The sequence below is a fragment of the Strigops habroptila genome, chromosome 10 (assembly GCF_004027225.2).
Source record: "Strigops habroptila isolate Jane chromosome 10, bStrHab1.2.pri, whole genome shotgun sequence".
NCBI lineage: Eukaryota > Metazoa > Chordata > Aves > Psittaciformes > Psittacidae > Strigops > Strigops habroptila.
The window spans coordinates 37,060,987-37,076,281 of NC_046359.1; the positions used below are offsets into that span (position 1 = coordinate 37,060,987).

The following is a 15,295-nucleotide window of genomic DNA, read 5'->3' on the forward strand; positions in this document are numbered from 1 at the left end:
ATATTTACCAGGTCAAAACCACTCATACTTATGCTGCTCTTTAACTCCTCACTCTTTCCAGTAACTTCTCCCTTTAGCTGCAACTTCTTACCACCTCAGTCACTGACACTGGCTAAACTTTGTGCATCAGGACCCACTGGCATAAACACTTCCCTAGTCCATTAGTGCTTATTAGCAGGAGGAAGCACATGCAAAGTAAATTAAGAGTCTCACCTCAGCCTGGCAGAATCCATTTTAAATCACAGAACGCTGCTGTTTGGGAAGTCAGCACCAGACCTCCTCCTCCTCCATCCCACAAGTGCCACTTCAGCAAAAGGTCTTACGTAAGGGAGACCACGGGTAGCAAAGAGGAATTCCTGAGGCTCCCCAACAGGCAGAAGCAACAACCTCCCTGAGATCACTGCTCCAAACCCCAGCAGATGCTGTACTAACAACAGCACTAGAATCACTTTGCGCAGATTTGGGAACTTACTACTGCACAGCTCTTGACTGTTTATCCCACTGGAGGATTATATTCCTTAGTATTAGGTTACAGACTCATACCAAGATTTTCAGGAGCAAATGTGCAATTTTGAGTATGTTGGTATGTTGATATGCTGTACAAACCTGGTTTGTTGGGTTGGGGGGGAGAGGGTGGGGGTGTTGATAATGCACTCTCTGAAATAACAACAATAAAAAAACACTCCTTACTCATCTCTAGGTGTAAAAATACAACATTCAAATGTAGCATATTATTTTCTAAATTAACTACTCACTTTAATTGGAGTTTTCATTCTACAGAAGTTGATGGCATTTGAGAACGATTTCCATTTGCCTTGTGTAAATGTACCTTGCAAGTCTTATGTACTATATTACTGCATAGATGCATAAATACCTCTTCCTGTCATCTCTCTCTCATCTACATTCCTATATACATTTGAAATGGAGATTCATGAGTCTCAAACCTAGACTTTGTCTTTTAATTAAATCTAAACTTTCATTTTAATCTCAAGGACTTGCTTTCATTCTGACAGTAATACAGGACTCATCGGCCCATGAAGCTTAAGGACAGACCAAACGCATTTACTTGCTTTAACTAGTAACCAGGCTGATATTGCGATGTCAATTCAGCTTCCACTGAGCAACTGATACTAAAAAGCTCATTATAACAAGATAGGAAGCTAGGGTTTCACTTCTTTAACTGTATTCTCTCATTTCTGTTACCTCTGTCTTTCAAACCCTCTTCTCATATTCACTTTTCACTTCATATAATTCAATAACCTATTCAGCAGACACTGCTGCTTTGGCTTGTACAGTAACAAACATTATTAGTGCCTACTGTGGGCCAGAGCCTCTACAGATTGATGCAATATAAACAAGCATCTTCTTCAACCAATTTCAACCCACCAGGCTACCTTCCTTCGTTTCTTACTGATCACTTTCCACGCAAGTCAAAGTTGGGCGTGATTGCATGCATTAAATTTTGTATGACTCCTGCATCTTCTGCCACCTTCCCAAATGCAACTAACGATATCTAGCCCACATTCCAAACATACCTCTTTAATATCAGCCCCCTCTGCTAAGACGGAAGTTTCACACCTCCCATACTACCGCCTATTTAAATAATCACCACCAATGGACAGGACCAGACATGGTCCAGGATTTTAAGATCTCCCAGGTACATTGCCAATCATAACCAAGGCTGGTTTTATTTTCTGCTGGAAGACCACCGCGACAGTGAACGACACTATGCTTCTGCTCCACCAAGTCCGGGCGGAGCAGAGGAAGAGCGCAAATATGTTTAAACAGAGCACAAAGGAAGATAAAAACAATCAACTCGGGAGGCACCGAGGACACGACAACAGCCTCTCTTAGATGCAACACAAAGCAGAACAGAGGAAGGAATACAGCAACAGCTACGCTGGGGACCATCTTCGAGGTGCAAATCAAACAAAGAACAAGTACGGTTGAATCCCAGAAGGCGACACAGGACCGAGCACCAGGCAGTTAGGCAGCGCACCAGTGGGCGCCCCGGCCCCGGTGCAGGGGTACCCGGTGTGGGGGACGCGTGAAGGCAGCGCAGCCCGGCATGCAGCCCGCGGGGCCACAGGCCTCTCCCCAGCGAGGCACCGAAGCAAACCGCCTGTGCGCGCTTACAGCCGCCAAGTACATATAAGGGCAGCCCGGCCCAGCCCAATAACGCCTGGAAGGGGTTGCCCGGCCTCGGTGCGGAGCGGCGGCCGCCCGCCGACCCTGCAGGAGGCTCGGGGCCGCGGTCGGGCTGGGGCGACGTGGATCCCAGAGCGCCGGACCCGCCCCGGCAGCGCCGCATGGAGGAGCCTAAGGCGCGGGCAGGCGGCGGAGCCGGCCCGGCGCTGGGGAGCGCCCGGCCCGCCGGGCGGGTGGCCGGCTGCGGCCCGCCCATCCCCCGGGCACCCGGCCTGGGCGGCGGGACAGGACAGGACAGGCCGGGCCAGGTGCCGGGGACAGGCGGCCGCGGAGGGGGCGTCGGTCGGGGGAAGGGGCGCGGCGGGGTAAGGCCCGGCCCGGCACTCACGTTCTCCGTGTCCCGCTCGTTGACGGTGGGCAGCGGCGTCCGAGTGGACATCTTGTGGGCCGCGGCGCCGCGCCCGGCGCGCTGAGAGGAAGGCCGCCCGTTCTCCTTAGGCCGCGGCGGAGGCCGCCGGCTGCTCCCGCCGGCAGCCGGGCGCACACGGCGGGACGCGGGCCTCCTGCCGCGCTGCCGGCCCCCGCTAAGCGCCCGGCGCCATGGCCTCGCCCGCCCGGCCGACCCTCCGCGCTCCCGCCCGCCTCGCCGCCGCCGGGCTTCGCGCAGCTCGGCCGCCGACTCCTCCTCCTCCTCCTGCCCGCTCAGGTGAGCGGCCGGCAGCGCAGGGGAGCCGCGGCGCCTCCTCGCAGCATCCGGCGGCAGCACCGACTCCTCCTCCTGCCGCCGCTGCTCCGCGCTCCCTGCCCCGTCTCTCCCCTCCCCTCCGCCTCCCTGCCCCCGCCCCGCCGCGCTGGGCCCGGCCCCACCGGCCAGGCTCCGCCGCCCCGCGCCGCAGGAAGCGCCGGGCCGTGCGGGCGGGCGCGGCAACCGCGGGCGGGTGGGTGGCCTCCGCAGGCGCCACAGTCCCTCCCGCCGCGGCAGCCGTGACGGGTGGCGCCGAGCCGGGCCCAGCCGGGGTCGGGGCTGGCCGGGAGGGCGCGCAGGGCTCGGGCCCGAGAGGGAGCGGGCTGGGGCAGGTGTGCTGCTTCGTGAGGGAGAACGAGGGGACGGGGCGTCCCGGGGCTCGTTGCGATGCGGTGCCCCGGGGGGAGACCGGCGGGGCTCGGGGCTCAGGCGCCTGCGGAGCCCCCAGCTCCCTGTGTGAGGGGTGCGGGATTGTGCCCACGGGGGTGCTGGGGCTCGGTGCGGCTTGGCGAGGGGCTCGCTACAGGGACTCGCCCATTAAGAAGGGCGGTGGATCGGCTTTACCCGCCTCCCGCACGGCTCCGAGTCCATAAGTCACAGACTTTCCGGAGGCTCCTAAAACCCTGTGTCAGCGTCTGTGTAAATCATTGGTGTGCCTGAGCTAGCCTGCTTTTACCCGCTTGGAAGCTGAAACGGGATCAGCAAAACTGTGCGATGCATCTACCCGCTTATGTCCGACGCGCACACAGTCCTCAAACGCTTAACCAATGACCTCATGGACTTAAAATTAGAACCATACAGGCATTTTTTTGTCTTCGAGATGTCACTGGTGTTTACACGACAGTAAATTCCACCAAATTCTAAAAATAATTAAAAAAACCCAACCTCCCCTGCATCAAACCACAACAAAAACAATGTGCCTGAATTTCCATTGCAATATTTTGATGGGTTTTTGTAGCTGAGCCTATAAACACCTTCATAAATGCCAGGAACACAGTCATTGTTCTGAAAGACCTTCCTCATGAAAAATACTGTGGAAGGTGCTTGATGGATTGTTTGTGCTTGTGAAAGGGTACGGACTGTTATTCATTACCTATATTTATAGGTAATATGTAAGCACGCACCTATATTTATAGGTAAACGCACTAGGGTATATTTCGTTCTGGCTGAGTTAGCTCTGCGTTAGTGCCCTGGACAGTGGAGTTTTCCAGATGTTTGGAAAAACAGCTCTTCCTCTGTAGCTGGTGCAGGCGCAGGCAGAGAACATCCCCATGTTGTACAAGCAGTGTGACTGGACTCACTCTTTGCACATTCAGCATCGTGCTGCTCTGAGCGTGGATGATTTGTCTGTCTGGAATGATAGAGGTTCCCAGCTTCCCAAGTCCTTGCAAGGGCCCAGCTCTCTCCTCACAGAGCTGGTGCTGCTGACTGCAAGGGAAACTTCAGGAGCCTTCATTTTTCTGGGAATAAAATAATCCAAGATTGGGTTTACTTGGGATAAACAGCTATGGTGTAGCCAGCATGCCGGGACACGATTGTTGACCACCATGAAGGGAGATCATGAGGAGAGAAGAGGGATGTCCATGGGCAGTGAGGGGCTATCGTGAGGGGTGATCGTGAAGGGAGAGGAAGGGCAGCCATGAGGGAAGATGGGGGAAAAGAGGGATGGCCGTGAGGGGAGATCATGAGGGGAGAGGAAGGGCAGCCATGAAGGGTGAAGAGCAGTTGTGAGAGGAGATCATGAGGGGAGAGGAAGAGCAGCTGTGAGGGGTGATCAGGAGGGAAGATGAGGAACAGTCATGAGGAGAGATTGTGAGGTGAAAGAAGGGGCAGCCATGAGTGAAGATCATGAGGGGAGAGGAGGGGCAGACATGAGGGAAGATCATGAGGGGAGAGGAGAGGTGGCCACAAGGAAATATTATGAGAGTAAAGGAGGGATGGCCATGAGCGTTGAGGGGCCATTGTGAGGGGTGATCATGAGGGGAGAGGAAGGGTGGCCATGACAGATCATGAGGGGAAAGGAGGGGCAGCCATGAGGGAAGATCATGAGGGGAAAGGAGAGGTGGCCATGAGGGGAGAGATCCTGAGGGGAAGGGAGGGGCAGCCATGAGGGAAGATCATGAGGGGAGAGGAGAGGTGGCCATGAGGGGAGAGATCATGAGGGTAGACGAGGGGTGTCCATGAGGGGTGAAGGGCGGTCGTGAGGGGTGGCAATGAGGAGAGAGGAAGGGCAGCCATGAGGGGAGATCATGAGGGTAAAGGAGGGTTGACCATGAGGGGAGAACATGAGGGGAGATCATGAGGGGAGACAAGGGGTGGCAATAAGGGGAGGCCATGAGGGGAGACAAGAGGTGGCCATGAGGGGAGACCATGATGGGAGACGAGGGGTGGCCATGAGGGGTGAAGGGCGGCCATGAAGGAAGATCATGAGGGGAAAGGAGGGGCAGCCATGACAGGAGATTGTGAGCAGAGAGGAGGGACAGCCACGAGGAAAGATTGTGAGGTGAAAGGAAAGGTGGCCATGAGGGGAGAGACCATGATGGGAAATGAGAGATGTCCATGGGGGTTGAAGGGTGTGATCATGAGGGGAGAGGAAGGGCGGCCATGGGATGTGAGGGGTGGCCGCGAGGGCTGAGGGGCAGTCCTGAGGGGAGATCATGCGGGAAGATCATGAGGGGAGAGTGGGGCCAGCCATGGGGTGTGAGGGGCAGCCATGGGGGGTAGGGGCGGCAGCTATACAGGGTGGGCCACTACGGGGGGCAGATGAGGGGTGGCTGTGAGTGGAGATCATGAGGAGCAGCCCTAAGGGGAGACCTTGAGGGGAGACCAGTTTGCCCTTAGTGCCATGGTTTAGGCGGGCTTGGCAGTCCTGGGGTAACGGTTGGGCTTGGTGATCTTCAAGGTCCTTTTCAACCTAGTTGATTCTAGGATTCTACACTGGATATTCACCCAGTTTGGTTGCTTAGCTCGCCAAAGTGCATTCACTTCTATCCCAAGTAAGACCAAGGCTGTGCCTAGGGCTCTGCAACCCTTACTTGGAGAAAACTCCTGCTGATGCAAGCCCATTGTGGTATGGATTTATGTACCTGCGTGTGTTTGGGTAAGGAGACTCAAATGTCTTCTAAATGTGTTTAATGGCACCACTGACTAAGGGAAAGCCTAGAAAGACTTCCTGCCTTAGGTATGGATATGTTTTGGTCTGTAATTCATAGGAAAATGTTGGTTCATCATGAAATTTAAAGTGGAGTAATAATTCTTGTTATCTGAAGATCTGGTTTGCAGTTGTTTTGGCTATGGTTGTTACTCTTCTCATCTTCTTTCACATTGATAAGGTCACTCATTCATTTAATAGCTTGGTTTAATTGTGTTTGGTTATTACCACTGGCCTCTCATCTCCCCTGAGTGAGAAAATGCAGGGACAGTGACTGATGAGCCACGTGGATGAGAAGGTGACCGCAGAGATGGTCCCATTGTCCCCCAGCTGCTCTCCAAAGAGACAAAACAGAAACAAGCGTTTTGCTTGGGATCCATGTTTTAAGGGACTAGAGAAAGCCTTGGCTCCCACATCAGAAGTGAAGAGGACAGACTCATGTCAACAGTCAGCTCTGGGTGGTAGTTGTGATCTTTTACCCTGAACTCTGAGAAACCTGCACAGGCCCCTTCTGTAGCCTGGGCGAGTGCCTGGTTGTTTTGTTCCTGGCTGGGTGTTGAGGCAAGAAAGAGAGAATGCAAAGCACAAGACTTGAGCTCATACAGCATTATTATTCTGAAATGCACTCATTCTCTGCATTTTTGCCAGAAATGACATGTTTATTTATGACTAGACAACTTTGTTTAGTGAGGAAACTAAGGTGTCAGTCAGCTTTGTAGGCACTTGTCCCTCCCAAGGGAAGCTCCAGCAGTGAGTCAGCTGCAGCTTCCCGCAACGCAGGCAGAACATACTTGTTGCTTTGTGCCTTGTAGAAGCCAAGCCCATGTGCCTCCTCCACGAAGCCAGCTGGCTGGTGCTTAGGCCTGCTTTGCTTTTTGTTTGCAGGGATGTGCTGGATGGGAGCAGCGCAGCCAGGCGAGCACAGGCACAGAAGCCCCAGTCTCTCCAGCCCGGCACAAGGCTGGCTTCCCAGCTCCAGTGCTCCTTCTGGACCCACCTCAGATGGTGTGTGGTTAACTTAATGACTGGCTTGAACTTCAGCTCTGGAAGAGTGGATGTTCCATCGCCTTAACAGTAAGTGAATCCCATCCACAACTGTACTAGTGATTTCAGATGCTAACTTGAATGAAACCTTTTCCCATAATTTTCAAATCTAATTCTCAACAGCAAAAGGGTGAGAGGTTCAGAAATAATGCAGGAACAGATGAACACTGAAATGTGGATAAAATAGAGCAAAACCTTGGTCTTTATTGCTTTTCATTACACAAGGGCATCTACTATATTGTGGAAAATGAAACAAAAGACCTGACAAATATATAAAAGTAATACACCTCCAGCTGCATGTAGTAAGACTGCAGTAGCATTAAGGACTCCTGAAGTGATTACAAACTACAGGTACAGGGCTCCATGGATTATTTACTTTCATGAGGGACACAGGACAAAATTAAATGTACTCTGAATACTTGGACTACGTAGGCTTCATAAATACATTATTAGTTACAGTCAAGATTCTGATTTTGCCCTAAGAATCATTAGGAAGTACAGTCTTGGTGAAAAGATCAATAATGTATAATTTGCCTCAAATACATTAAACCTCAATGAAATGAGCATTTTTTTTCCTTTTTGTTTTCATTTTAATAGGAACACATACCTCTTGTGACTAGTGTTATCATATATATATATAAAAGTTATCATATATATATATATAAAAGGTTTAAATACATTTAACAGGCCACAGTTTGTCTCAAGATGAGTTGTACTGAAATCTGTCCCTAAATGTAGTTACGTTTGTGTCTTCACATTTGCTGGGTGACTGAAGGTTTTTATAACTTCGATGCCACTATGAAGACCTGCTGTAAGAATGTCCATGTAACTTCGTATGAAAAAGTCAATAAAAGCAGCATTTGTCACTGATCAGCCTGGATTTCTGGGAAGGGATAGTAAAATCATAGTACAACTCCGCAGTTATGGAGCTTTCTCACACATCCCCAAGGCCTCTAAAATGGTATCAGCGAATCTGTTTGACAGAAGGAAGACACCTCTAAAACATGTGGGTTGCCAGTGGCCTGAAGAAGCTAGTAAGGACATTAGCTCTATCCCTGGGCATGCCTCTGATGGCCTGAAAAAACCAGAAGGGGGTTATAAATTGGTCTTACATTGCCAAAGATCTCTGTACTGGCTCTTAATAATCATGGCTAAAAATCACTAGTTTTGATTGTTTCCTTCAGCTTTGCTATCTCATCTTTTTTTTGACGCCCCCAGTCTCTACAGCCACAGCCAACTTCTTCCCACATCTGAAGAGTCTCAAAAAGGAAACTAGCAAGCCACTGTAGCACTGAGGTAGAACCACAACGAAACCTGGGACAATGGCAATTGCATCAATTTCAGCCCTAGTTTTCATTTGCTGCAGTCTTCTTTTTTTTGAATGTTGTGGCTTTCGATAGTGGTTTCAAACTTGCTTTTAAAAATTCTCATTTTCTTTCTTTCCTTTTTGTAGCTTGAGTTTAGATTAAGTACATTGGCAGAGGAGGTAAGGCTTGAATCATTGTCATGCATCAGCACTGACAATATCCTTTTGGATACTCATTTTTTTTGAAATATTAACATTCTTAGAATGAGACTATGTGTCAGAGTAATAACAATGAAAACAGAGCGTAGCATGTTGGAAATATCCGTAACATAATGCAATACCTTGGTATCCCTTTTATCTGAATACATTTATTCATTATGAAAGCATGTTAAAGAGTAAAATAGCTATCTAAAGCAGGTACTTACATGATTCCTATCACAGCTGTATCTGAGCTATCACAAAAAACATAATGCATTGCTGCGTTAGCATTGTGAAGTTGGGAAGCTTCCCTAGCTGTTGCTCAGCTGTAGATCTGAGGAGCGGAGGGACTAAATGGTCTGTCCAGGAGCAGAGAGGAAGCCAGGGACAAAGGAGACAGCAGACTCTTCGTAAGTAGTCCTTTGGGACTCTCTGGGTACAGATTTAAAACCAGCTTTAGATAACCCCAGGAGATGGGGCAGGATGGCAGAAAGCCTGCAACAAGATGCCTGGTGATCTGCCATTGATCTTCAGAGGGCCATCAGAGCCCAGAAGTGGGGGAAGAGTTGGGAAAGGCAATTAACCTAAGTGGTCACAGATGTTCTCACTCTACATCTGCCCTCTGCAGACTTCAGTGGTGCGGTTTCTGTGGAAACAGAAACTCTGTGCTAAATGGAGCTGCTATCCCTAGCAGGATCTAATTTTTCCCAAGATGTATATTCTCCAGTAGCTCAACAAGAGCTTGTTGATGCAGAAAGGTGCAAAGCTATCCTGCAGCAGCATTGCATATTCCTATTCAAACTAGAACAGCTTTTGATCCAGGAATAATTGCAGGGTTTGATATGCATTAATCCAATAGGTGATTCTGTTTTAGGGAACTGTCACGGAGACCCTGTGTAATCCTCCGGGGTCAGTTCTAGTAGTCTTTCCCCCGTTTTAAGGTGGCCAAGGAAAGAAAGATTTGAGCTAAATTCCCAACTGCAACATTTAAGCATGTGTGTGTGTCTGTGAGTATTTTTTTTACTTGTTTAGGACAACTTTTATTTCATAAATTTATAATATCTTATTTGGTTAACGTACCTTGTTGAGTGCGCTGGGTTTCATTTTTTACTGAGTCATTTACCACTTTAGAGGCTTAAAATGGCTTGGGATGTTGGGTACTTTCCCCTCACCTCGCCACCCCCCAAAAAAAAGCAGTCTCTCTGTTTTGTTTTCTGCTGACTGCACTGAACTGGCAGAATAACCTTAAAGATAATTGACAAAATGACAGGATAGAATAAAATGTTGGAACGGAAGAACTGACATAGGCATTCCTGGACTTCTTAACAGTTAAACCACAATGGCCTGTTCAAATGAACTCATTACTCCCTCAAGAGAAAGTAAATTTTATCGCTGCCAGAAATTTTGTGCAGAGCAAAATAGCAAAGAACCACTTGCTGCTGTGAGTTGAACTGACCACGTCTTGCTGCAGACTGAAGACTAAGCTGAAATCCCTCCCACCTTCTCCGAGGTTATCAGGAGCAAAGAAGGGCCATCTGGACCTCCTGTAACAGCCGCTGAGCTGGCAATAACCTTGGCTGCAATAGCTTCAGCAGCGGATTTAAAAGAGGATGGATTCTAGAGGTCTCCTTTAAAAGAGTCCTAAGCGGGTATAAAACGACCAGATGAGAATGATAGCAGCAGGGCTCACTTTGCATTGACTAAATGACTGCACAAAACCAACTCCCCAGAGTCAGGCAGAGGGAGAGGAAAGAGTTACTTACTCCGAGTTACCTGGTCGCCCCTAAGATGTGATAACTGACCGTATAGGGCTGTAGTCTGCCACCAGTACCATCATCTTGCAAAACCACATCGGTGTGCTCTGCAAGCCTGTGAAGGGAGGGTGCCTGGAAACAGGTAGAACACGGCAAACAAGAAAAGAAGCATGTTGTCGGATTTTCTTTTGAAGTTAGCCAGAGAAGTAAGAAACAATGTCAACCCAATTTCCAGAATGAGCTAAAAATAAACCAAAGTGTTTATTTTTAGATGTAGCAAGCTATTCAGTAACAGCTCAGCTTTACGGCATGTAGGAATAGGATCCACATTCTGATTTTGGTTATACTGCTGGAAGTTTTCCATTGGCTTCAAAGATAATTAATAGTTTCACCAAAGTAATTTGATCAGAATTTGGCCATAGATCTATTGTTCCTTGATGTGATGCACGCACATAAGTTTTAGCAGAAAAAGAATTATTAAAAAATTAAAAATAAAATAAAATAAAATAAAAATAGAAGCAACATGCTTATCTGCCTCACAGCTTTTTTGAGGTTTAAATGCTTTGAAGTGTTTTGAGACTGAACAGTGCTATATGTATGCTAAGTGTTATTATGCATTATATAAATGCATAATATCAGGCATGCTATTTTCGTCTTTGCCCACAGCATGTTAATGACGTACCTGCAGTGGGATGAAATGCAACACTATTGAATAAAGGTTATGGATTACGTTTGTATTTCACAGTGTTAGGTGATGTGCTGCTTCTGATCTCTATGCCACTGTTCAAATCTGTCAGGGGTTAACCATGGCCGGTTGTTCCTATCTGACGCCTGGTATGCTGCTGCTGCTAGAAGAAAAGTTGTTCCCCTCTGTAACTCATCGACTTAGTTTAGAGCCAGTGAAAATGCTCTCTGAGGATGCCAGTGCTTACAGGGGTAGAAGAAAATGCCAGTCTTTGTTCTGGGGTAACCTATTCAAAACTCAGCTAAGCAGTGCTGGTGATAGTGATGTAAAATGAATTAAGGACATATAGCTAAAATACTGTAAAGTCCAGCACCTTTTAGAAGCCCTAAAAAGCTATCTGAGAATAAGTGTTGTAAGCTAATGATTTACTTCAGATAATAGTTCCATTTTTTACAGAGATCTGATATAGTTGCAATGAAATATGGGACAGAAGATCTCACTGGAGTACCAAAACATTTTCTAGTATGGTTTTCAAGTCTATCTTTGAGAACGCTGAAGTTTATTTCAGTTGCAAGACTGAAATATATATACAACTTTCTGAGGTTAGATTTGTATCTTGAGCCTAAGTTTCGGCACTGCTCCTCTGTTGCCAATATTTGCCCTGCAGAAGTACATTGAAAATCTACTGGATCAAATCTGAAGGCCTTCTGGTCAGTTTTTATTGAGATCTTACTAGAAACAGAACTCTCAGTAGTTCAAATCCTGATGGATAAAAAGCAGCTGAGCATGCACCCTTCCCTCTGATTTCCATAGCAGTTGTTGCTGAGTAAGGACTGGATGCGTCTCTTGCTCCTGCGTCAGGGCTGCTGACATGAGCAAGTGGGAGGAAGATCAAGCTCTGGTGAGGACGGACTTCAGGAGCTGGTCCATTCTTCTTTCACACGGATGGGAGTGTCACAGCATGCTTTCCTGCCTAATCAGGCTCAACACAGCCTTTCACAACTCAGCCTGCTTTAAGCTTTTAACCAGGGTGTAGGAGTTCAGAAAAAAAAAAAACCACCTCCCTTCCCCCAAGAAAAAAGTAATTGCAAAGATTTGTTTTGATGTAGCACAAACAGTAAACTTGGATCACTGAAAGTGAGCCACACATTTGTGCAAGTATTCTTTCTTTCCCTAATTTTCATTCCTAGTTAGCTATTCATTTTATTTACCTCCTGGAGAAAACACACTAGGGACTGGATCTGACTCCCAGTGAAGCTCATGGTGGAGCTGCCAAGGCCATAATCCTTGGGGCTCCTCTTTGTTGACCCCGCTGGGGCTATCTCAGTATATACCAGCAGACAACCTGGTCCCTGTCATCGTTAATGCAGACAGTCCTCTGTGTGACTCATCTTATGGGCCAAAGCAAATGTTAATGCATAGTAATAATATCAAAATAGTGCATGGTGATAGGTTCCACTCCTTGAAATTGTTACTAATTACAAGTGCAAGTTACATAACTACAAGTACTTCTTTATAAGACTATTTTGTTTTAATAGTCTGAGAGAGATCAGGAGCCTAGTTTGTTTAAGGCTTCATACAAACAAAAGCCTTGATGTTACAACATGATCTGTGCTAAAAGCCACGCGTATATGCAACCTCAGTGTCAAGATCACGGGCCTTGCAAGCTCTCTACACCTCTGGTGAAGCCAACACAGAAGCTTCAGATTTATTCTTCTGTTAACAAGCTTAGAATATGGCTCTTGGTTATTATTATTACCAGTACATAGCATGCCAAGATGTGGAGGAGAAATGGAAGAGCAGTCTAAAATTCAAATTATGCACTAAATGAGCACAGCAAATAGCAGAGCAAGAATGGAATACCAAGGGACACAGGCAAGAAAATACTTGTTCAATTTAGGGAAGATGGTCTGACAAAATTGACTAATATTTTACAACCACAATTTATTGTGAACAGCAGTAAGAAAAACACTAATGGATGACTAGAGGAATGTACTGATTGGAGCCCTTAATATAGATTCAAAACAATGCCATCAATGAATATGGGAATTCCTTGGCAACATGAAAAGGACTATGATCATATCTCTGGTACTTATATAGCCTCTTTTACCATGGCACCTGGGCACCTTTCTCATAACAGTTGTCATATCCCATGCAATGGGGAAGCTTTAGGACAGGCCCACAGCAACAGGCATCCCTGGGAGCAGGGCAGGCTGACAGGGAGGGCATGGGCAGGATGGATTTTCAAAGCCTGAGTGGCTGATCCCTACCTCCTACTAGCACAGCTACTGGTACCATCACGTAGCAGTAGCTCTCCGAGACTTCCCCATCCCATCCCATCCCATCCCATCCCATCCCATCCCATCCCATCCTTCTCTTCATCATCTGACAAATCAGGCCAAACTAGAGGCAACTGGTATTCTAAGCAATCATCCTAATGCATACTTCATGAGCAAGCCATTGGCTGCAATGTGTTTGTGTCAGTCATTTATCAAATAATAACCAGCACCAAAGGCTAGATCCTGCAAATGGAAGAATGGGGCTGATTCCTGCACCTTGGTATGAGGAATGTGTCTTGAGGCCCATGTTTATGGAGCTGCAAATTTGTTCTTTGATCTCTTACCAATAAGAAGACTAAAGGAATGCAATTTTTGTTGTTAATATTTTGCTTAATGTTAGTCTAGGGAAAGGTCGTTAGTAATCTATAGCTATCCTGTCAGTCTCGAGGGACACATCACATACATTAAAGGACACAAATCAATAATTAACATAAAATCCTTCTAATCCTGAAGTCAAATATTAACATCCTCCCTTACTTTTATCTTTTCTTCTTCTTTTTTTTCTTTTTTTTCTTTTTGGCTTCTGGCAAATTCCTAAAGAATCCAAGGCTGAGAGTGGTAGAATTTTGCCCTGAGATGACAAAAATAATGAGACAGCCATGTGCCTTCCTGTCTGTGCCAGATTTCAGGCATGTAAGTCCACAGTAAGCTCAAAATTTAAGTATGCAGGGAAGCGCATCATGATGTGCCATAATCCTGCAGTTTGCTCTAATCAAGAGAAGGTTCAATACCTAGTACCTATAAACCAAGAAATTTGGGACACAAAAGATATTCTTCTCTGGATTTAAGCTGCATCTTTCTTAAAGTGTGAAAAAAACCCTCCACTTAAATGCCATTTATAGAACCAATTCAGTTGACATAATCCCTTAAAATATGCCTATTTGATTATTTTCAAAATGAAATATGGTCATGCTTCTGAAACTGAGTTATGAATCTGTACATAAATCCTTGTAGTAAAAGCTCTATTTTCCTCTTGCAGCATTAACATTTAGAGCGTTGAAAAAGGTGCAATAATGCCACATGTTCAAAGCAATTCCAAATTCTAATTAAAGGGTAACTCATGTTAAACAGTTATAAAGTTAAATATATGGGCATAATTTATTAGGTATGGGCATAACCTTTTTTTTTCAAGTGTCTGTGCACATCTGGAAATGGTGCCTATCGCTGTGTATTTATACCTGTATGCATTATAAACTGCACGCCATAGATACACTAGGTGCAGGCATGTAGTTAGTTCCGATATATTCCCAAGGCATTTTCAACTACTAACATTTTTGTCAGTGGGAAGGAATGTGATCTTTCATAACAGTGAAGTTATTGTTTATTTCCTCCTTGCTTTTTTGTTGTAGGAATTAGACATTTTGGGTTACTTATTACTATGAGATAATCCCCGCCAGTCTGCTGAAGGCATAAGCAAGGCAAAGTGTTTCCTGATCCCTAGAAGGCATGTGTTATCTCATGGTAACACACACACATTGCAGTGTGACATTTCTTCTTGATCCAGGTAAATGGTCCAGGATATAGCTTTGTCCTTCCATTAAAACCTCACTTGTGTTTCCCTGTCTGCAAAATCCTCTATCAAGCTGTATAGTACAGAATAAATATTTAGCAGAGCACTTGTACCACGATGATTTTAATGAAATCCAGAGAAAGACTAAACAGAAACATACAACTGCTAAAAAGCTGAAGGGCTGACATTAGGTGAAAGTTACTGTCTTTACTCTTGTGCATGTGGGAAAGGATATTGATAATCTCATGCTGCTGATGGGCAACAGTGTGTGGATAGCTGTCTTAAAACATGTTGTGAATTTAATGGAAACATATTATTCCTAAGTGTTTTCAGGATGTTGCTGTCGGGCCCTGACTATAACAAGGTTTCCTAACTGTGATCGGCAAATCAGGTGAAGAGCCTTCTGCAAGTCTTC

At 46.5% G+C, this 15,295-nt stretch overlaps 1 protein-coding gene across 8 annotated transcripts in view; it reads right to left on the bottom strand.

Annotated features, from left to right (window-relative positions):
- The window catches only part of MARK1 (microtubule affinity regulating kinase 1), a 59,421-nt gene extending 56,339 nt beyond the window's left edge, over positions 1-3,082 (bottom strand). For all 8 annotated transcript variants that reach the window (XM_030499608.1, XM_030499607.1, XM_030499602.1 and 5 more), the window contains exon 1: positions 2,537-3,082. In XM_030499608.1, the coding sequence (XP_030355468.1) occupies positions 2,537-2,587 (51 nt within the window). In that variant the 5' untranslated portion in view covers positions 2,588-3,082. The remainder of the gene's footprint in view (positions 1-2,536) is intronic.
- Positions 3,083-15,295: the final 12,213 nt, after the last annotated feature.